Raw genomic sequence first — 23,541 nt, forward strand, 5'->3', positions numbered from 1 at the left:
TTAACTGCTGCTGTACCTTGGCTTGGGAACCTTGTCTTCAGGAAAAGGCGTCCAGGTGGAGTCTGAGGATTTCTGCTCTTTGAAACGCCCTGTGAACGTGTTGGCCACCTCCGCCATGTCATAGGCGCAAACCGCTGAACCTGGAATACTGCCACAACACACACACACACACACACACACACACAAAAACGTCACATAAACAATCCTTTCAACTGAACATATCAAAGAAACACCTTGCCAAGTTTGGACTATCACCAAGTGACAGAAACATGGATTTGCAATCCCCTTTCAGAGGGGTTAAATCCCTGTAGGACGGCTCATTTTTAGCCGTGGCGTGTTTACACTGGGTGACACAGTCAAGTTGGCCATGTTGTCTAGGTTTTGCCAGATAAGAAAAATAAGAGGTGTCAAGTTCTTTATCCTCACTTCCCTACTTATTCACAAAAGTAGTAAAAGAAAAATCCTCAAAAATTTAAAAAAGTGAAGTTGCAGTTTCCTCCATTTCATTTAAGCATTGATTAATTGTTCTAATTCCAGTAATGGTTTCTATTTCGGTGTCAATGCCATTACATCAGTGTAATGTTATTGCATTTAATAGTCTATGAGCGACAGTGTCTCTGCCAGCCGAGCCTCATGAGGACACGCATTCCCGAACCATTCCCTTCCAAGACTGGGTTTCCCCAAAAGCCTCGAGGCATAAAGTTCACCACAAGTCCACAGCTGGGCAAGAAATACAGACAACAGATTATCTTTTTACTGCCTTTCATTTCAGGGGGAAAAACACCCATCTTGTGATAGCAGCACAGCCACTGGCTTCTTTCCGTCTGTGTGGAATCAACGCATAACAGACTGCTGAGTCACTTTTTCTATTTGCCATGCATCTGCTCTCATAAATTAGAATTGAATCCAGGAATTGTTTATTCTTTATAAGAGAAATCTCTCTCAGCTGGCTGGATTTTACTGGCTGTTGCATCATGGGTTAAACTCATCTAGACATCGGGGAGACGGAATACACAAGGGCGGTATTATAGAGAGCAAGGTCAGAGAGCTGTTAGTTCTTGGCTTAGCTCCTAAATGACAGTAATTACCCCCACTGTATTGGATACGTACAGAAAGTTAGACAGTCATATGTCTGTTTATACGTGGCTGCTAACAAGGCAGATAGATGGTGAGGCCAGCCAGCCAGTTAGCAAGTTCCTGGACCCGACAGACTCACAATTAAACGACACAAAACCCAGAGTGCTGCCTAGAGTCTGAGTGTGCTCCCTCTAATTTCACCCCCTGACTATGAAATGGAAAATTAATGCCAGGATCAAAACCGGCGCTTATAGAAATTTTCAGAGGCACTGCTTCATTGGGTTTTAATGTCCATTAACCATGCTCAATTGCATTGTCACAAGCAATTGTCTTATCTGCTAAAAAGCAGCCATAAAATGGAAAATTACAATATGTGCAAGCTATCAGCCAAGCTCTATGGCTCTGTGGTAATTTTCAATTTAGATAACAACTCCCCCTGCCTATGAATATGAAAGCAGTTCTGAATATGAATTGTAAAAAAGGGGAAAATAAGATTAAACACCTGCATGTCAAAAGGGCAGCACAACTGTTTTGACAGGAGATGTAAATGTTGACCCAGTAGTCTCAGGAATTACACGTTGCCAAGAGGCACAGCAGGGGCACACGCTGCCAACATTAACAAAGGTCACACTGTCATGATGGTGATGAATGGAGGGCATTTTTTAAAAGCATTTCAAAGCCAGAGAGATGATCGGGTTAATAAATGGAAAGTGCAAAAACAGTTGTTGACACACGTGAACCCATTTGAGACGAGGGAAAAGAAAATAGCTAAATAAAAAGTTACCTCAATAAATCACTTCCATCCGTTGCTAACCTCAAACCTCTTCAGGTGTGATACACGTCTGTTGATTTCTCTATGCTTTTTTTTAGGTTTCCGTTCCTACCTGTTGTAAGGTGTGGAGAAGGTCGCCATCACTACGTCCCTCCCGTTGATGTGGATGACATCCGTCACAGCCTGCAGGATGTTGAAGTAGAAGTGGGAGTCACCGGGGATGGAGCAGTTCAGGCGAGACTTGAGGAACGAGGTCCACTGCTTCTCCAGGACGCGGGGCGAGCCGCCTCGGTCGATCTTGCATACCCGGGCCACCCGAGGAAACACCACCTGACGGAGACACACACACAGCTGTCTTCAGCCCCAACCAACGCTGCCTCAAGCGACATAACTTGAGGTAATTTAATATATTTTGTAACTCCCTCTGGAGGCTTTACAGGACTTTTATTTCACATATTCAGTAGTTCTCCCCAAGACCTGTGAACAGACTTTGATGTGTAAAATTGGTGGAGTTCCCCTTTAAAGGCATGGTCGGTGATCTTTAGAAACTGGCGGGAGTACACTCGATTTTTAAAAATGATTCAACCAAAAAAAAAAAAACAGTGCTGCCAACTATTTTCCAAAGAAATTAGCTAGCAGCACTAACTCCAAAATATTTAGTGAGACAAAACTCATAAAACTGTGACCAAAGCATTCCCTTTTTTCACACTTTGTCATCTGAAGAGCCACTTTTAGTTTTACGTTATGGGTCATAAACGTAATAGGATGTTTCCACACACACTTAACTCTAAATCGTTTATTTGTCAAGCTGCATTTTTTTAGAAAACAATCTCACCACAGTTTGGTACTTGATCTGGACCTTTTGATAATACCGTATCACATGATCTTCATCAACAGATTGCTGCTTAAAAGCAAAGGTTTTACGCCACTAAAAGTGTTCAGAAAACATGGAAGTTTCAACATTTCCATGACAACTGGGCCAACTCCTTATAGAGAAGGTCATGTGATGATCAAAAGCTCCATAACAGCTACTAAATGGACCTGGTGGTGAGATTTGTTTCCTCAACTGCTGTTTCCAAAGTCAAGAATGAACTGTGAACGTCAGAGGATAAGAAACATTTTCATTTGATTCCCAGCTGAACACACTAAAGGCCCTCTTCGGTCGTTTGAAAGACAAAAATCCTTGGGAGACGCCACACAGCGTCTTAATCCAACATTTCATCACTTTATAGCAAATTAAAGACACAGAAGAGTAAATTGGTGTGTTTGATATGCTGTTAAAGAGTCAGCACCTGGCAGCCAAAAAATTTAAAGTATACAGCTTCAAATAGGAGCCGGCGCTGTAATTACATCTCTGCCGTAAGATCGCTCAGTCAGTATTGTAATTAGTTGTTGTCACACTATACTTAACAGCAATAAATCTAACCCTGACCTGAAGCCGTGCCCCCAGAGTAAACAGTGTGAATGGGAGCGAACATGCATTTAAACCAGATCTCTGCACACACGCGACTGCAGACAGCCGCACATAAACACACCCTCACCCGTGTGTACGTTACAACCGAGCGCAGAAAACACACGTATTCATTCACTCACACTGTCAAACACACACACATGCCGACTGTTCACCGTGAGATTACAGAGCATTGAGATTAGGTTAGGCTGTCAAGTTGAATGTGGAATTACGTCAGCGTTACATGTAACAGTTCAGTTTCTCACATTTCTAGTCGCAAAAGATAGACAAAAACTGGCTTATCTGTGTTACCTGCACACACACACACACACACACACACACACACACACACACACACACACACACACATACTCACATACTCACATACTCAAGGCTTGTTAATTCACTCGTGTAATGAAATATTTATCCTTCTGTGTTTCCCAGATAGCAATATAACAATCCAACATTAAAACTAAAGCGATCACAAACCCCGCCAGCAGATTGATCCATTTTGCCATAAAGCCCCCAACGACTGCTTACATCGTGAGGGAAGGCCAATCTACTTTATAATAATGAAGATATATCATTCGCTAAATGTTAAATTGCTCTCTGTGCCCATCAGCTCTACCACCACACGCATAATTATACCGACACTGCTTTGAAAACAGCCAGCAGATTGAGAGGCCTGCTCTGTATTCATGCTCTGTATAACACATGCCTGTCACTTCTGGCAGCGAATCCATTATTTCTGTGTTTCTCGTTACCTCTGCTCTGTTCTCATCCCCTCTCTTTCTCACCCTCTCCTGCGTGTTTCCTTTAATTTATTCCGAAGAATACATATTGAGCGATTCATTTCCATACCGGATTTTCTCCTACCTGGTATCCAATTAAACTCTCTCAGGCCCGGGTCCAAAACTGAATTGAGGAGACTTAATAGAAAACTGTCACTGTTACTGTAACACCTGAGGAAAGCCTGCTTCTTCTTCTTCTTCAACCTTTCCTCATTTCTCAGACACACTTGGGTGGAATTCCTCTTGGGAAACATTGAGACGATAGGTCAAATGGGAGCGTCGCCGGAGGGACGCGGACGTGTAATACAAGCGATATATTTAGACTTCAAAAATGGGATCTCCAGACATCCACAGATTTTCCTTTTTTGATCTATTTTAGGTTCTGCATCCTGCCCGGTGTTTATCTGCTACTGAAACATGTTTGGCCACTTAACAGCTTCTGAAAGCCTTCTTCCAGTTATGTGATACACCCATATCCTGTTAGTTTCCTCAGGCAACTTCCTGATCCTCCCAGTAAATAGGAAGTCACCTCTGATTACGGTTCAAACAATAGCAGAAGAATAGGGCCTGTGCTTACCTTTCCCATTGTGTTGTACTCCATAGCAATTTCCCGAAAGAAGAAGTAGATGAAGTCCCCGTAATCGACCGCCTGGATAAAGTAGGGCTCTGCAGGAGGAGGGAAAAAAATGAAATAAAATATGAGTCAAAGTGACGTTTTTACCGTGACAAAACAGTTCTGACACCATATTTCACAGTAAACAGCCAGAATATCTGTCATATTATGCAGAAAAGCACCGACTGTGAGCCTTGAGTGCCTCAATCTATCATCCATCATATGAGCGAAACAATTTGCATGCGAGGGAAAGAGGGATCTCTCTATTGAGTTTTGACAGGCTGGACATGTGCTTGTTTCTCCCCGGGGCAGAGCAATTTCCTGGCTACATCAACTCTACCGGGGCAGGTTGGCGAAATGACTGCGTCAAACAGAGCGTTGCAGCATTAGCATAAGTGCTCCTGCTCTTCATACATAGATTTCATACACAGAGGCACACAAATCATAAATCACGAACACATGGTCAGGCATGCAAACCCAAGTTTGTTTTCTAACTTGTCAGTGAGCTCGGTGCTTTCCGACCACAGAGACTTTGTTTGTGCGTCTCCCCCTCCGCTCACCTTTCAGCCATTTGGAGTCGTGTTTGACAGTGCGCAGAGTCGGGCTGTCTCCTAGGCTACGATAGATGACCGCATCGATCGCTAGAAAGTCTGTTACTGTGGCCGAGTACAGCTTGCCATCTGGAGAGGGAACACAAAGGCAGAAAGAGCGGTGAGATGGAGATGGAGAGGGCAGAAAAATGAAGACGGAATGGAAGATAGAGCCGTAAAGGAGGAGAAGAAGGTGAAGAGAGTGAAGTTCAGTCAAAAGAAAAAAAACACATAAAGCCACTCAGAGATTCCTGCTCTCTGCGGCTTGGTACAAAAACATGTTTCAGATGGCTCAGACCTGGAAACTGAATGAATCACACAAGAGACTCTCTGATGGACAACAAACAGGGCTGTACACACACTTAAACATGTTGCACATTTGTAATTGCTCACTCTCGCAAACACACTTCAAAAAGCACAAACAAATACCGAAGCCCTGCATTCACACACACACACACACACAGAAACACACACTTACGGGCACGTACGCACACACACACACACACACACGCTCCACAAACACAATCCACCACCAGCATGACCTCAGCCTGCCTTGGCTATAACCACAGTGGAAACTCAAACTACATAATTGAAAGGATAGCAGTGAGAGGAACCCTCTTGATTACTCAGTGCTTCCAGCTCCTTCCAAGCAGCTCTGCTACACATTAACTGGTCAAGCTCGGCGTTTACTCCCCTCCTCGGCTTTAAACGGGCAGGGACAGCTCATCAATACCGCCATAAATCGGTTCACAGCAAAGATGAATGGAGGCCTGAATGTCTTTAGCAGCCTGCGGGTCCGTCGCATCAGAATGATCTCACCCCGCCAACGGAAAGCTGACTCATTCTGGTCCCATCAGTTTGGGGACTTATTTTTATTCTTGTGCATTTTGAAAGACAAAGAGGAAAGAAAAGTGCAATAAAAAGCGAGAAAAAGATGATTGTGTTTTGCACCACAGTGCTTATTGATGTGTTTCCAGCGTGGTTCTAAAAAGCAGAGAATTCCTGACGCAGAGCGAACGTGGCCTCGAGTTCGGCGATTTGCTCCAGTGCATGTTACACGGATTGGCTTTGCTTCTTGACATGTTGTCAGAGTATTTTGCCATTAGAATAAACCGCAGGGTATTAAGAACAATATTAAATACAGCCGCAACTAATCCCCTCGCTCAAATAGACTCAACTTTCCCATCTAGCTCAAACATGTACCAATGTTTAATACGTGAAGATAGGAGAAAATTAGGATTAATGTTTCTGCCTCATGGCAGTCAGTGAGCAGTACTACTATCACACTTTACTTAATGTATTTTCACCTCATGGAAACCTGTGTGAGTTTCTCTCATGTGTTAAGGCACAGGAAAGAACTTGAATTACATTCAATTACAGATAAGTAAATTGTTAATTTGACATATATATATATAGATGCATTTAATCTTACCAGCAAAGAGGGCAACGTTGGCGTGCTTGGCGTCGTATGGGCAGCGTGCCATCCCACTGATCTCCTCTCCCAGAGCCTCCAGAGTGTCCAACTAGGGTCACAAATGAGGTGAAAGGTCAGCAGCGGGTCAAGACAATATAGTGTTGTCAAACTAAACAATGGACTTGAAAAACAACTAAGACAGGAAATGTTCCCAGTTGGAGGAAAAGATCTAGAGGAGGAAAAGGAGAAATGGGCTTAAATGTCAAAACAATGACAAAAAAAAAAAAATACTGCGTTTCAGTGGAGAAATGTGGTGAGTGAGATGTAATAAAATCAAATCTGTGCCCAGCCCAGGAGTGCATCCATCTAACTCTGACCTAAACTAAAATCCCGGGGATGCCACTTCGGTGCTGTTCTGAGAGCTGTCAAAGCAGTCCGTCTGGGAGTATCTGGGAAACTGTCATGGAGGGAGATTAACGAAAACTGACATTTTCCACAGCAACGTGTTCCACAGCAGGGGTGGATGTGGTTTGCTTCCTCCTGCCATCCTTTATCCTTCAACTCCACCGGTGTTAAAGAGGAGTTTTAACAACCCTCGAGACAGATCTTTAACCCGTATACTGCTGTGCTTTCTCCTGCCCTGATTTCTAAAGTTTTGTGCTTTTTGCTGTGAAGAGGAAATAAATGGGCAGAGTAAAAATGGGTGAGCACATGGCCCTGAGCAGGGAGCGTGAGAATTTTTTACTAAACCACAGTAGTTTTTAAATAGTAAATCACACAGTAGTCATTATTTTATATTTTGCAGCCTCGACTCTGTTTTGTGCTGAGAGCTTTTCCTTCAGCAAGACTTGTTCCCTGATGTGGTACACTTCTAGTTTTAATTCTGCACCTAGACAATGCACAAGATGTCTTTTCTTGGCATCCAAACTTACAGCTAATTTCAGTCACTCAGTGGACCCATTTCCATGAGCTATTTTGAGGCTTCGTCCATTGTTTAAGAGGCACTACTGGTGTCGTTTAGGGCTTAGTGGGATGATCTTTGTGAATTGGAATTTAAACAAGATTTTCTTGTTTTGTGCCCAGTTTGGTTACAGTGCGACTGGCAGGGCATGGCGGTGGATCAGATGTGGGTGAAAGGTCACTATCAGCCCTCCACGGGTTGGCTTGTCTTCCCCAGCATGCCTCAGGACACTCTCTACCCGACTACAGACCAGAGATGCACACACACGAGAGAGGAGAGAAGAAAAGCCATACTGCGCTGTCCAGAGGCTGAGGTCAGGGAACATTACTGAACACACTGTTTGCCTACGGAGTTCACAATACATGCTCATTTTTCTTCTCTATCTCTGTTTCTATCTCTCTCGTACTCAACTTCCTCGCTTCCTCACTTTCTCCCTTTCTCTCTCGACAAAGAGGAGAGTAGCTTGCCAAGGCTGCAAACTGCTTACGCCGCCCTTTCTGGTCTCTAAACAGGTCATTTTGTTTTCTATTCCTGTCTCGGCGGAAACGGTTATCATCTGCCCACTAAAAAGGTCACACACACTCGTGGCGCAATGCTGGAAAAGCCTGCCAGAGAAATTGTTGAGGCTGATTTGGCAGGGAAAATTACAAGTGACCTTTTACAACAAACACAGAACCACCAGCAGCAGCACAGTTCTCGATTTCTCATTCCTTCTGTTTCTTCAGAAATTAGAGGAGGATAATATATGGAGGCACGCTGGATTGAAGATATATATTGTTATTAGACAGGGCAGACTGTAATTATAGATTAGGTTGAGTTAATCATAAGGGACGTGAGTGGCTGAAGGTTCGGTGCGTCCACTGAATCAGAGCGTCTGGACGCACAGAGCAACGGGGCAACTTCGCTTGAAAACGTCAGCAGCTTCTGTGTCAGCTACCTAACACAAACAGTCCGTCCCTCCTCTGACACATCACAAACACACACTCACATATCTCTCACGGCACAGCAGCTACCCCACCCCACCCCTCCGTCTCCTCTGCTGATTTCACCGAGGCAGTGACCTCTGTCTACTGGGCTTGGCTGGCTGTCACTGATCTATTCCTGCCTTTTGAACAGAGGAAGACACTCCCAGTCCGGCCGCAGATACACGTAAACTCCGGTCTCCTGTCAAGCTCGCATGAGCGGAAAAACAACAGCCGAGCGCTCACTTTCATGCCGTTAGCCTTGTCCAAAGCAATATCCGATATTTAAAAAAATGGGGCTATAGCAATCCATAAAACTGCCACACTGAAGCACAATATTTTGAAACATTACCATAAAGAAATTTGATGTTTAAACAGCCAGAAGGATTTTTTTTTTGTTACCTTGTTTACCAGACGAATCTTATTATGCTGTCAGCTCCACTATAGCTTCAAAAAAAAAAAGAAAGATGTGCTTCAGCTTTGTAGAAGCACAATTCAAAGTAATGGGAAGGGAACCATAGCGCTGTCACACTTTGTCAACGCTGCCTTTACAACACACTGTTCTACTGTAGCTTAGCAGACAAATCGTACAGTAACCTTGGCTCGGGGTGCATTGTATCTAGATGAATTAATTACTACAACCGCTCAATGGTGTTTTCCATAGGCTATATGCTAATTAATTAGACAAACACAATGTAGATCCAAAACATGCCCATCAGGAGTGTTATAATTGGTTCGGCATCGGCTTCAGCACTCAGGGTGAGGGACACGTTCTGCTTCTGTGTCTCTGTTGTTTTTACGAGGACTCTTTTATGGGCTTTATTTATCATTGCTGAGGGATTTATGAAATCTTACTGAGGACAAACTTAGGGTAAACTGAGCCAGTGTCCCACTTATTAACTGTTTGCTTGTTTATTTCATAAAATAAAAACGGTAAAGTGCATATTTTCTAAGGAGCAAATCTAATTTCCAAACTTACAAAAACAATCTTATCGGTTCACCTAATTCATGATTTTGTCCTAATTGTTGGTGTCAGATGGCAGCCGCCGACAAATTAATCATAATACAGGAGAAACTTCTTTCTCTTTCTTTTTTTTCTTACACACCCTGGCGTGTTGATAAATTTTCCGATCGGTGTCCTGCAGTTTTGCAGCTGGGTTGAATCCGCGAACATTTCTTTGTATGCAATCCATATTCCCACCTGCACAACCTCCTCCGTCTACCGTATAAAGGTCAAGTGCACAAGTTCACACCTGGGCCAGGAGCGGTTGTGTAAACCAAACAAGGACACATCTCCCTGGGAGATTAATAGTCATGGCCCATTTCTCTGCAACCTGTTTCTGAGCCCTGGGAGGATGAACCCTTTCCCTGACCACCTTTTACACGAGAGCACGAAACTGGAGTCTTTGCAGCTGTTGAAAGAAATATGTGTATGCTTTTTTTTTGGGGCATTTTCGCCTTTATTTGACAGAGGCCAGTGTAGAAATGGGAGCGAGAGAGAGAGAGAGAGAGAGAGAGAGAGAGGTGTATGACATGTAAAGGTCGGAATCAAACGTTGCGGTTATATGGCATGCGCAGAAGTATTTTATTTTAACCAACAGAGGAAGAACCTCATTTAGCCGACCCTTCAACGTCTAACAAGATTGATCTTTTGGAATGAGAGTGGTGAACAAACATTGCACAAATATGACACTAAATGGATTAAATAATTAATTACTAGGGCTGTCAGAGTTAACACGATAACGCGTTAATGCAAATTCGTTTGAACGCCACTCAAGGCAATTTGCGCAATATGATACTAGTATCATATGAAACTAGAAAAACCTAAGGAATCCATTGATACCAACCATGTCATGCTATTAAATATTAGAAAACTTACACAAAATTTTGGCCAGGAAAAACTGGCATGGCCATTTTCAAAGGGGTCCCTTTGCCTCTGGTTCTATGGGTACCCATGACTCTCCCCTTTACAGACATGCCCTCTTTATGATATTCACATGCAGTGTGGGGCAAGTCATAGTCAAGTCAGCACACTGACACACTGACAGCTGTTGTTGCCTGTTGGGCTGCAGTTTGCCATGTTATGATTTGAGCATATTTTTTTATGCTAAACGCAGTACCTGTGAGGGTTTCTGGACAATATTTGTCAATGTTTTGTGTTGTTAATTGATTTCCAATAATAAATATATACATACATTTGCATAAAGCAGCGTATTTTTCCACTCCCATGTTGATAAGAGTATTAAATACGTGATGAATTTCCCTTTAAGGTATATTTTGAACAGATAAAAAATGTGTGATTAATTTGCGATTAATCGCGATTAAAATTTGTAGTCAATTGACAGCCCTATTAATTACCTTTTACACTGAATGCTATTTTGTCTTTCTTTGGAATGAATGTTGTGAATCTTCTGGAGAAGCTGCAGTATAGAAAGGGCATTTGCGGGTGCATTTTCACCCTTAAAATAAATCCCTCTGTGTGCATTAATCACATTTCAAATGCAAAGACTTGGCACAGATGAAATTTCCCAGTACACCTCAGTCCACCGGTGTCGAGTCGAGGACGCATCACCTGGGACCCGCGGCCTCCGAGCCCCCCCCCCCACACACTGATTCCCCCCGCTTCCCCCGGCAACAGGCGATGAAACTGACTCCAGCCATATATCAGCCCAGCTGGATGGGGTGTTTATTATTACAACACAGCAAGGGAGTGACAGAGGGAGAAAGCAACAGAGGGGAAGATGGCGGAGTGGTGGGAGCCATGGAGGGGGGAGAGGAATTAAGGCTGGCAGGAGAGGAGGAGAGAGGGAGGGAGGATGAATAGAAGAAGAGAGGGAGTTGGGTGCTGTGTGGTGCCCAGGGCGAGGATTGTGCCATGGCTGCCAAGGTGTCTGTCTGTGTTTTTTTTCCCTGTATGCATGCATGCGTGTGTTGATAGTACCAACACAAGGTGAGGGGCGGATAACGAGATGAAGCTAATGAAGAGAGAAAATTGGTAGGTTTGTAAAATGAAATGAAGAGGTAACCAGGCAGGAAAGGTGTTAGAAGAGAAGATAGCGTGGGGTGTTGCCCATCCTCCCCCCCGTTTCCCTCTACCTCTGCTCCCCCCTCCCTGTCCCTCCCGCTCGCCCTTGCAGCGCTGTTGATTAATGTGGGATGAGGCTGGCCCCGAAACAGAAGCTCTTTTCAGCGCTGTCACACTGGGGAGATGAAGAGGCAAACTGTGGCCAAGGTGGATTTAACCACAAACACGCACACACACACACACACACACACACACACACACACACACACACACACACACGCACACACACGCACACACACGCACACACACGCGTACACACACGCGTACACACACATACACACTTTTTACCAAGCAGAGTGGATGAGCCCAGCACACCATCAAAGTCCTGGTATCTGCCCAGCGAGTCTGCCAGCCTGCCCGCAGCCAGCACAATGTGTCTGTGTGTGTCTGATGATTTTGTAAAATGTGTGTTGTGCCTGTTTGCACAGTTGTCAGTGTTTGTACGGGTGCATGCACATGAGCCCAGGCATTTGTACGTGCATTTGTGCGATTGTGTGCAAGTGATCAGAGGTCATTTTGACAGTACAACATTTTAAATGCCGTCAGTATCTCTTTTGACAGCCTTTACTTTTAATGTGAATTTAGTCGTGTCGTATTGATTCAATTATTTTCCAGACTAAATGTCTACTTTATTCAACTAAAACTAATGACAGTGTAGTCAGTGGTGGAATTGTTTTTAAGGGAAAGAGCAGTTCATTAAACTGACTCACTGAAATAAGCAAAGGCTAATTGGACTGAGCAAATTTGAAAAATGGAAAAACATTTGAATAAAACAGTTGTATTTCATCACATTGTTATAGACAGATGAGATACTTTTCACAAAATGACTAAATCTTCTTCATTTACTTTGAGATTAGATTAACATGCGCAGTGATTTAAGTGCTGTATGCACTGATTTTTATGTTTGCACAGGCAGGCGTGCGTGCGTGCCTGTGTGTGTGTATTTATGGCCATTTTACCCGGCCTCGCTGTGTTTTACAACGTGTCCCGTTAACTCTACCAGACTAGCAGCAATATCAGCGCAGTAACAGCTAAAACACAAACCTTGAAACCATAACCGGAGGGGCTGTAAAAGCTAACCACGCCTGATAAATGCGGGGACATAAATTCCACTTTCCCTGCAGGAGAAGTCAGTGAATTGAAAGATGTCCACTCTGTGTGCTTAGCATGCCAAACCACAAAGGCAACGGAGCGGAGGTGTCTTGTTTCTCTGGTAAACAGATCTAGCGAACCAAAGCAGGAGAGTTTTCCCCATACAGGCCAACCTAGATAACATCTCCGAGAGCGGTGACCATCACATCCTCACAAACCGAACAATAGCATCCTTCAGGACAGAACCCTCTCTGTAGTCTTTCTGTTTGGTAATCACCAATTAAACTAAGCTGTTTCTTTCCAGTTGTCCTAACGCTAGGTCAGCCCAGCTTTAAAATTGTCTCATGAATGAGCTAAGATTTACTCAATGTGATGGCAACGCTGCTCACTTTTCACACTCAGGCATCAGAAAACATCAGATTTATGTCTGTAGGGAAGGAAAAAAATTGGGACATTTTCAGCAGCATTGTGAAGACGGCCCATCTGCTTTTTATGTTTGTCTTTCCGTCTGCCTGTATGCCTCAAAATCATTTTGATTTGTCCATCTGCTTCCCTGTATGCCAATCTCTTTTTTTCTCTACATGTCTATCGTTTCTTGACATTTGTATTTTACGTCCATCAAGTCAGTCTTGACGTCTACCTGCTCTCTTTCATGACCCGGGGTCATTACGATGCATCTTCTTTTTGACCCGGTGGTTTCGCTTTTCCTGAAGGAACCTTGAAACTATTCCAGAAATGCCCGCATGAATACGGCCGGGCAGGCGTCCGTTTACAGGGGGTATGGTTGAATCGGATTTCAGGACTGCGATCTTCAGTGTGTGTGTGTGTGCGAGTGTGTATGCAAGAAGGCGGGTAGTTAGGTTTCTCTGCTTCTAAATCGAGCGTGTCAAAGTACACCTGGAGATAAAGACATAGGAGGAGGGCCTGCTGAGTTGTGAAAGTCATCCATCTATGTCCATCGCTTCATAGCTCACTCTAAACTCCCGCATGGCTGGGGTTGCATGTGAAAAATATCCCTGAGTGTGTGAATGAGTGTGTGACAGATGAAAAAAAAAAAAAAAAGAAGGCAGAAGAGAGAGTGAGAGGGCAAAGAGCTGTTTTATATATGTGTGTGTGTGTGTGTGTGTCCCTACCTTGTAGGTTCGACAGGAGGGGTTGAAAGCATTTGTTCCACAAACAAACAAGGTGTCATCGTTTTGCTGCAGGAGGACTTTAATGAAATTGTGGCACTCATCCTTCAGGTAGCGCAGGCCGCCAGAGAAAGAGAGAAGAAAGGAAGTTCATGGCAACATTAGTGTCTTTTATAATAGGCACCATAACACTGAAAGCCACATGTGGTTTTTAAAAAACAAGAGGCTCTTTCTTCTTCCCTTCTTTTGAGCCACGTAGAGCTCCACATTAAGTGTAAGAGAGGCATGTGTAACAAACATCAAGCGTGTAATCATGAAATGTAGCATTTCCTCATGGCGCATTAATGAAATCATTATTCATTTTCACACTTTTGTCAGAGCGTGCCGTAACTCCGGAGAAAATACAATTATGCTGCTATTTGATATGAAGATTCTCACTGATATAAATGTTATATGAACTGCAGGGAGTGTGTTATTGCACCTGCAGCGTCGCCGTGTCTGTTAATGTGTGTGTGTGAGAGAGAGAAAGAGAGAGACTGTGAGAAATTACATCTGTTACAGCTGTGTCTGCATTGTATAATGTGCCATTCGCGGTGTGTTTGGTGAATAATAGGGTGACATTTGTTCTATAAATGAAGTCAGGTGGGTTTTCTCTACCTTATGTTTCCCTTTCATTCTGCAAGTGTCCACATCTGCCTGTCTGGACTTCCATGTCATTTTCTGGAGAAAAAAAAAGAAGATAGAAGTAAAGGAGAGAGGAGAAGGAGAGAGTTAGAAAGCAAACAAGAAAAAAAAACAGGAGGTACTATAGAGATCAATAACCAATCTATACTGTGATCAATAATCATCATCTGAGATTCTGCGACATTGATTCCACTAATGAGGCACCTGCTCTGAGGTGAACTTTATTCTAAGCACTGATTGGAGATCAGTTTACCTCCTTGAACTTCTAATTCTCTTGCCAGGGAGGAGGAAATACAATACTGACCCCGGATCAGAACAGAGTCTGTACAAGGACGGCTCAGAGCTCATTTCTGTGGATTGATAGGCTGGCCATCCTTGCGCACACACTCACTCACACACACACACTGCCTTGGCCTCTGGGTCAGCGCTAGCCAATACCTGCCAGTCAACTACAAACACACAAACCTACACAGCCTCTTTCATTGTCAGACACACTTATCAATCAATGCTAAGTTATATCTGGCACACACACACATAAACACACACATTAACCCACCGGCCCTGCCCCGTGTGGCCTGAGGGTCAGCGCTGATCCGGTGGTTCAGACCGCCGCGTACCCGCCGCTGTTGTACAACATGTTTGGAGCTCGGCCACTGATTAAAGACCCTCAGTCATCAATCAATCTGCGCGTCTCCCATCGGCCTTTCATCTGCAGCCTGCTCTCATTAAGACCCACTCACCGCGCTTTGACATTGAAGTGGATGAGGTGGAGAGATGGCGGGTTGTTGTATACACGAGAATGGCCTTGTTTGAATTCTGTTGGCATGCATTATGTTAAGAGAAAATTATGCCAGCGAGGAGTGGTTGGAATGGAATGGAGAGTGGGTTATTACGGCTGAGGGCCTAGTATGTAAATATGAATAATCAGAAAATATACAATGAGATCTCCTTCTTCTCTGCATCCATCTTGTCTTCCTGCAATTGATCTCACCTTACCCTCTTTTTCCCCCTCCTCCCTCACTTCCTGTACTGTCCTCCCTGCTTCCGTTACACCCATCAGACCTGCCACTGTGCCACTGATGAACGTTGGTTGACGCAGGCGGTTTGCTAGCTGATTGATTGGATAATCTTCTTAACGGGGTCAGCATGGCGAGCGCGGCAGGCTCACGCCGGTGAGCGGGTGAGTAAGACTCCTGGCAGGCACACGTATACGCCCACGTGCACACACACAGTGGCACTCAGAGCCAGGTTATTAGGGTTACGTTGTCAATCACGGCACGCCGAGAACAACACGTCCTCAAAGAGACAGACGTCTCACTCACCTTACTGAAAAAGATCTCGTCACCGTTGGCAGTGTCTGTGTCCACCGTGTATATGTGATCCCTGTGAGCAGGGTGAGGGAGGGGGGTGAGAGACGGAGGGGGGAGAGAAAGGAGAGAGAGATGAGAAGATAAGAGTCAGACAGCAGCAGACAGTCAAAAATTCAACAAACAATAAACCCATTTCTTTTCCTCCCTCTGCTTTTCCCCCTGCAGGCAGCAAACACCATCAGCAAAAGGGGCTTTGTATAAACTTTGTTCAAACTTCAAAAAATGACAATCAACAAAAGGAGGCCAGCGCTATTTGCTCTGTCAGACAGAAACAGTCAACAAAGGTTTAGAGCGCTGTGGCACAGGCCCGGGGACAAAAGCCTCTTTGTCCCAGAGAAAGGTCCTGAGGGGGTGCGAGGGAGGAGGGGAAGGTTGAGACGGGAGGTGCCAAGTCACTCAGAGCTGTTCAGGTCAATTAAGCCTAGTGTTTGAGCCACAGGAAATCTATACTAACACTCATTATAGCTCAGACAAGAAGACTTGTGTGTGCTGGCCTGGAAATATACAGACTTCTCCTGTATTACACATATAGGCCCCAGCAGGGCATATGGAAGACATAAAACCACAAGGGTTAACTACGTCGCCGACAGACGGACCGGCTGGTGGAGCAGGCGTGTAGCTACACCTACTTACCGTGGAGAATTAGGGTGCAGACAGGGAGAGGGAGGGTGCGGTTGGGTGGAGGGTGGGTGGGGGGTGTAGAAGGTGTGAGCAGAAAGACAGAAAGAAAGGGGGATTTACCTCGTTTGAGGAGAGAACCAAAGGTGACCGTGCCAAACGATGTAACTGCTTTAATTTGCTGGAGATTAGCTGTTGAACGTGTTTTTAATCAAAGTGTGTAACAGTGGCATCATCAGACTCACAGCTTAATTACGTTCCAGCTCCCCAACCTGCGCTCAGCCAGCCTGCCTGCCTTGCTCTCTCATTAACTAAATCTAATAAAGTCTTTGGAGGAACAGGCATCTTGAAATGAATCCACTTATATCGCTTTCCTGGGGGCCAGCGCCATCTCCTCGAGGATAAAACACAGTCTACTGTACATTATCAGAGCCACAACGCTTAAATTGAATAATTCATCCTTGAGAGCGGTTTGAAATTAAGAAAACAGCACTGCTTTTGCGGTGAGAGAGGACAGCGTTTTCGGTATCAGTGACATTTTTTGCTTTGTTTTCTGTCACTTCTTCTTCCCATGTATACACTGACATTAAAGCACATCACAGCACTCCTCTACTGTACATCATGATTTATTCACCGCACCAATCGCCTTCAGCTATCTCGCCTTCATCATCTTTTTACAAAATATTTACTTTTAGATGATACAGAAATCTACAACAGATATATAGATGACCATAAATGTGATATTGCAATCATCTTTTCAGTATTCTTTAGGAAATATAATCTTTCATCATCATTCAAAAGTTGAATATCCATTTTTAAATACAGAACATCAAGTGCTGAATTCTTTCTGTCAGTTTTCAAAAGCACAGTTCTTCCTTCTTTAAACCCCGTTGAAACGAAATACATTTTGATGTAATATTCAGCAGTGAAAGGAGAAAAGGAAAGACGGAGGTCAGCTTCGGGTCACCGAGATGCACGCCATGTCCTTACTAGATTCAACTTCACTTGCTCGAGCAAATGCCAGATGCTGGGTGTCACTGTGCAGTCTGCTGTGACTAAAAATCGAGCGTTTCGGGGCTAAAACCGCAAACTGTGCTGCAAAATGTTTCTCATTAAGGCTCTCTGGTTATACAGTAGCACTACCATTTCACTACTCTGGCTAATTGATCTGGATTGAATTTCCAGGGTTCCTGAACGGCCCCTCTGCGTTTCAGTGTTTCCTTCACCTTGCTGCCACGGTAACAGGATACACATCATGTGGCTACAGTAAATTTGATTAATAAAATGACAACTGTAATTTGTCAAAGAATAAAATAAAAAAAAAAATCCACACCATCACATTTAAGATAGAGGAAAGACAGAGAAGAAGACGACGGGTGATAACGGTGATGGATGATATCACTATAATGCTCAGCTCCTAAAGTTCACCAACTTACTAACTGAACTTCATTTATATCTTTATATTAAAATTCAAACTTTATATTAAAAAGACAAAACTCAATCAAAAGCTATTAAATCAGAGGATTACTTGCTGGATTTAGTGTAATCCCGTGGGTTACTTTACCGTCTGCAATTTTAAAATGAGTAATCTGTAATTGACTGCTCCCTAATTTTTCGACAGTAACCTCCACAGCTCCGCTCCCTGTCCCGTGCCTCTCTCTCTCTCTCTGGTCCTGGTGCTGACAGCGTCCTCGAGGGCCGAGGCCTTCCAGCCGCAGGCTTTTTGGTTCCAGCTGAGATTAGAGGGAGCCAAGCGATGAGGCGTCCCTCAAACATCCTGACTAGAGATGGAGAAGGACAATGGAGCGGCTGTGTCTGTGTCAACACCAGCTCTCTAAACACACACATGTGCAAGGAGACCCCCCCCGCCCTCCTCCTTTTACCCCAACATGCTCACACAAACACACACATGCACCCTTTCCCCTTCTTCACCACTGCACCTGAACTCATATTATGACATACTCACTGCCCTCTGATGTGTGAGTCACATCTATATAACTTCACCGTGAAAAAGAGAAGACAGAGAGCAAAGGCAGGGTCTTCAAGGTCCTACACTGTTGCTATTGTATGTCGTAGACCTTTCATTTCAAATGGAATATAATTAACATTACTGCGGACCACTTTCCAAAGAAAACCTGAAGCTTTAAAAATGATTTCCTACCTTCCAGTCAGCCAGTGGTTTCTGTTTATTTAACCCAAGACAATCAACTTGCAGAGTGGAAACCACACATGATCCATTCGGAGACATTTCCCGGTAAAGTTACATTACTGTCACGAGGTATGATCATGTGACATCCTTCACCAAAAAGCTTTGCATTCACAAACTATTCTTATTGTTATTGGAGCGATTCCAGAACCCATCGGCTATCGGCCTAACGAAGCTGCTCATTGTTTACAGTACAATTTGCAACTTGAGATGTGAGACTTGAGTTTGAGTCGAGAGACGACATCTTTGACCAGATAATTTCTCAAGTAGCCAGCAGTCAGTTTACAGGCTAATTTTACACCAATAAAAAGCTAAATCATCGTCAGACTATAGCCGGTGGGTTCCCAGATTGCATTTCAGCCAATGCGTTCCGCCTCTTTTACTCTCAGCATAGATTGTTTACCTGCATTCAACCAAAGCCTGCTCGAACCTGATTGGTCAATACTACTCGGACTACAAATCAGAACCCTTCTGATACCAAAATCCTGTCCTGTTGCCGATAGATTCTACATTTGAATGCAGAATCTGTTTATAGAGATTATTATTGGAGTTCTTGGATCACGAAACCAGGGCTGCAACTAACAATTATTTTCATTATTGATTTATCTGCCGATCATTTTCTTGATTAAACATTTAATCATTTGGTTTATATAATGTAAAAAAAAAATAGACCCAAAGATAATCAATCTACGATCTTCACATTAGATGCAACAAGATAAGAAAAAAAATACCTGAAACAATTAGTCAGTTATTAAAATAGTTGCTAATTAATTTTCTGCCAATCAACTAAGCGACTAATTGATTAAATGACTGATGCAGCTCTGCAGGAAACAAAAGGACAACACAACATACTGGAGATGACGTGAAATATGAAATTAGTTTCTTGTCTTAAAAAGGTTGCTGGTAAACTGTCCACTCTGAAATCTTGAAGGTTGGAGCACCAACAGGGATATGATATATATATATATTGTATAATTATAAAAACAGGAAATGTGTCATCCCACAAAGTATGGCACACTTTCAACTTAGTGGTTAGAGATATCAGCATTTCATCTCTTTAAAATATGTTCTTGTTATGACTGTTCAAACCGACAGGCATCCTACTGACCCAGCAGCCTAAAGCTGAGGTCAGATTTCAAGACTGTTCTTGGCCGCTGAGAATAGTTCAGACTAAACAACTGGCCCGAGTAAAAGCTGCCGTCCTGTTGGGGCGAAGCTGTGGCAAAGACTAATGATATGACCTAATTCTACTATAATGCAACCGCCTCTTTCCATTTGCATTGAGCAGTTCAGTGTGAATATGAAAATAGGTATTCTATTGTTTATTGTTTCTTAGAATAGAATCAATGTACACATTTACATTTCACGTGTATTATTATTTATTTAAGAGAATGAAAAATGTTCTCTTAATTTGCATACTAAGGTATGTGGACTGACCCAGGCATTTCAGATCAGGTAGATTCCTTTGAATCAAGTTTTGTAATAACTCATGAAGTGCAGAACAAGATGAGTTTGGGATCTTAAAAGGTGCTAAATTCAATATCCAGAGCATTAATATATCAGCAAACAACTTTTTTATTGTTATATGTAAAGAAATATAGAAGTAATGTCTACCTGAGTGAAGTCACTCTCTCTCTCTCTCTCTGTGTTGTAATCTGAGCTTCTCCGTGCTTTGTTGACATCACCAGGCGCGTGCTTTAGTTCATACTCGTGCCTGTGAGTGTGCCCCACTGGCTAGCTCACATATTAAATCATATATTAAACTCTCTGCAGTAGCCTATGTGAGTAAAAATAGTTGTGAATGCCAGTTAATTTATTATTTTCCTCTTCACCATGAGTCTGTTAGCTACCTCAGCTACTGTAACATTTCATGGTTAACCTTGAACCAGTCACTCCACATGTTTCAGACCGGGTCCAACAAAATGATCAGGAATTATCAGTAAATGTATGTCTGTAGTCTTGAATCCATTCAAACATCATAATTAATCTACACCAGCACCATTAAACGTTTGCAAAATTAGCTGTTAAAAGTTGACAATGTACACATGGATGTTCAAACAACTATCAGACTTTAAAAAAAAGACTTAAAGATTTCATGGTTCTCAGGCAAGTCCGTGAGTTATAAGGAGCATCTTTTTCTATGACTTTTAAGCAGATTTATGCACATTAATTTGTGATGGACACCGGATCTCCCCCCTCCCCCTTTTACTTGGATACTGTTCACAAGTGACTTCATTTACTGAAATCCATCAAAAGATGTTTTTCTGCATGTCATTCCCGTTCTCATCATTTTCTCACTCTCAACTGTAAACCATGAATCAAACAGGATGTTCACAGTGCTTTTACACAAAACATAAGGGTCTCCTGTTTTGAGGCTGTGCTATGAAATTCTAAACACCGTGAGGAAAAAAACGAAATAACAGAAGCCTTTGACATCCAATGAGGGCAGAACATTGGCTGTCAATGTGAATCACTTGGCGTGGGCTTCGTCTTTCCTGAAATTCTGCGGCAAAAAATGTGTGAGTAGGGCGGAAGGTATGCAAATATCCTCTTAGACACAAATATGAAGTCGCTGTTAACGGATGGGTTCAGACGGAGAATGAATCGAGGCAAGACAGTAGACCAACTGAGAGCGGGCGAGAGTGTGAGATTGAGTGGCATAGAGGGTCTCCGTCGGACATGTAGCCATGCGTAGCCATGAGAACACAGCGCCTTTGTGCGGAAGAATGTCGTTTTCATAACAGCGCATTTCTTCGGGGGTGACGGCGGACCAGCTTGGTCCATCTGCTGGGCCTTTGTCAAACTATCTTGCACTCCTTAAGCAGAAAAGAGGGAAACACGATTAGCATGCACTCCGCACCTTTTGCCACCACCCCTCTTTCCGCACACTAAATGCCTGCACGTCCACCCTCCTCTCTCTCTCATCACCCTCTTCCACATATTCCTCTCTCTTCATAACTGGATTACGGGTGGTAGAGGAGGGTCCATTGTACATTGTTGTGGCTTTCCCTGGTTCAAATCCTCTTCACAGAGTGGGCGGGAGGGAACCGGGGAAGCCAGCAGGCACCTTTTGGGCTGTGAGGGGAGTTGTTGAGGTTGTGAATGGACTAAGGGCACCGAGAGGCCCTCGCTGATGTGGTGGCATGAAATACAACAAGCCAGAGTTCACTCACCCCCCGAGCTCTGGCAGGTTGTTCTTTTCGAAGGTTGAACTTCTCATTATGGTTTTCTACATTCTCTCCACATCTCCTTTTGTGAGTGTGTGCATGTGTGTGTGTGTGTGTTTTTGTGTGGCTGGGTCAGTGGGGTGAGGGCCATGTTTTGAGCTCGCACACTTAGCGCAGTTAGCCAGGCATGCATACTAACTGCATAAAAGATGTGGTTTATTTTACATTTATCGACTGAAATTGAACCAGAAGTCTCAAAAATATTTTTCACATCTCCATTTTTTTTGTGGGGGTCTGAGATCCCAGTAAGTAAGAGATTTAATAAGTTGTGCTCTCAAGTTCGTAATATGTGCTTTTAAATAACTTAATTTGTGTTAATGAATTAAATATGTGCATACTAACAGACATGCCCTTAAGCAATATTCCTAACATTTTAACATATGTCATGTTTTTAAACCACCACACACCCTCAATATATCTACATATTTCGATATTTGGATTAGATTGTCCATGGCAACTTTTACTGTTTATTTTGCATTGCATTAACATTGGGCTACACAGTGTTGTATGTGCACCTGATTGCAGCCTTTAATGCTGAAACACAATACAGTGTAGCATCGCAGCTGTGAAAAACAAGTCTCAAGGGTAGGAGGGAAAATGTAATCAATGCAATAACCGAACAATGTTGATTTAAAGGAAAGAAATCAGTATTTTTATAGGAGTCTCAATATCAAAACACATCGTCTAGTCTACCACAAACACTCTGGGTGCTCCTCTCTAACTGACCGGAGCTATAACAGCATGTAACTTCACTTCCTGCTGTTACAATAACTTCACCCTAATTCAACGCTCTGTATATTTTTTCTGGATGAATGCTAACAGTGTTAATTCATTATTTACATATTGTCAGAGTTACGTTTTGAATGGAAACTTTTTCCAACTTTTATTTCAGGTGATTACGACTACTGGAGCCGCGAGCTTTGTTTCAGAGTGTGGACGTGGCTGGATGCTGAATGTCGCTGGTGCTGCGAGGAGAGGGAGAGGAGGCAACCGTGTAATCCCAGTCATTAGTGGGTTTTAACAGGATTTGGTGCAGCTACAATAATGGAGACTCTAGTGGCCTCCACTGCGAGACCCAAAGAGACCCGACAGGGAAGAACTGGGGCCACAGAGGCTCGACTGTTCCAGAGGACTCAACTGAGAGAAGGTAATCTGGATTTTTAAGAGTGTGTATGTGTGTGTCTTTGTGTCTCTGCCTGAGTGCTAATGGCTACCACAAATTTTTTGTTCCTACACTCTCACACTGATCTTTCCCTCTGTCTCTCACCGTCTCTCTCCCACACACACACATTCTCTCCCTGGTTCCCATGCTTCCCAGCCTCATAGAAGGGTGTAAACACAGTGTGGTTGGTGTTACCATGGTGAAAGCCGACTGAGGGCCGGGAATGGCGACTATGCCCTGCATGTGGAGAGACCTGGGGCATGCCTGCTAGGCAGGCTAGCTATACAGTAACACATTCACACACACATGCTTGTCTCTTCTCCTCCTGTCCTCAACC

At 43.5% G+C, this 23,541-nt stretch overlaps 1 protein-coding gene across 3 annotated transcripts in view; it reads right to left on the reverse strand.

Moving 5' to 3' along the window:
- Window positions 1-23,541, reverse strand: part of sema6a (sema domain, transmembrane domain (TM), and cytoplasmic domain, (semaphorin) 6A) — a 110,682-nt gene that overhangs the window by 34,711 nt on the left and 52,430 nt on the right. For all 3 annotated transcript variants that reach the window (XM_074637385.1, XM_074637384.1, XM_074637386.1), the window contains exons 4-11: window positions 15,944-16,004; window positions 14,595-14,657; window positions 13,941-14,042; window positions 6,726-6,816; window positions 5,264-5,383; window positions 4,668-4,756; window positions 1,962-2,179; window positions 17-148 (exon numbers count right to left, since the gene is read on the reverse strand). In XM_074637385.1, coding sequence (XP_074493486.1) covers window positions 17-148; window positions 1,962-2,179; window positions 4,668-4,756; window positions 5,264-5,383; window positions 6,726-6,816; window positions 13,941-14,042; window positions 14,595-14,657; window positions 15,944-16,004 — 876 coding nt within the window. The remainder of the gene's footprint in view (window positions 1-16; window positions 149-1,961; window positions 2,180-4,667; window positions 4,757-5,263; window positions 5,384-6,725; window positions 6,817-13,940; window positions 14,043-14,594; window positions 14,658-15,943; window positions 16,005-23,541) is intronic.

This window comes from Sebastes fasciatus, chromosome 6, assembly GCF_043250625.1.
Source record: "Sebastes fasciatus isolate fSebFas1 chromosome 6, fSebFas1.pri, whole genome shotgun sequence".
NCBI lineage: Eukaryota > Metazoa > Chordata > Actinopteri > Perciformes > Sebastidae > Sebastes > Sebastes fasciatus.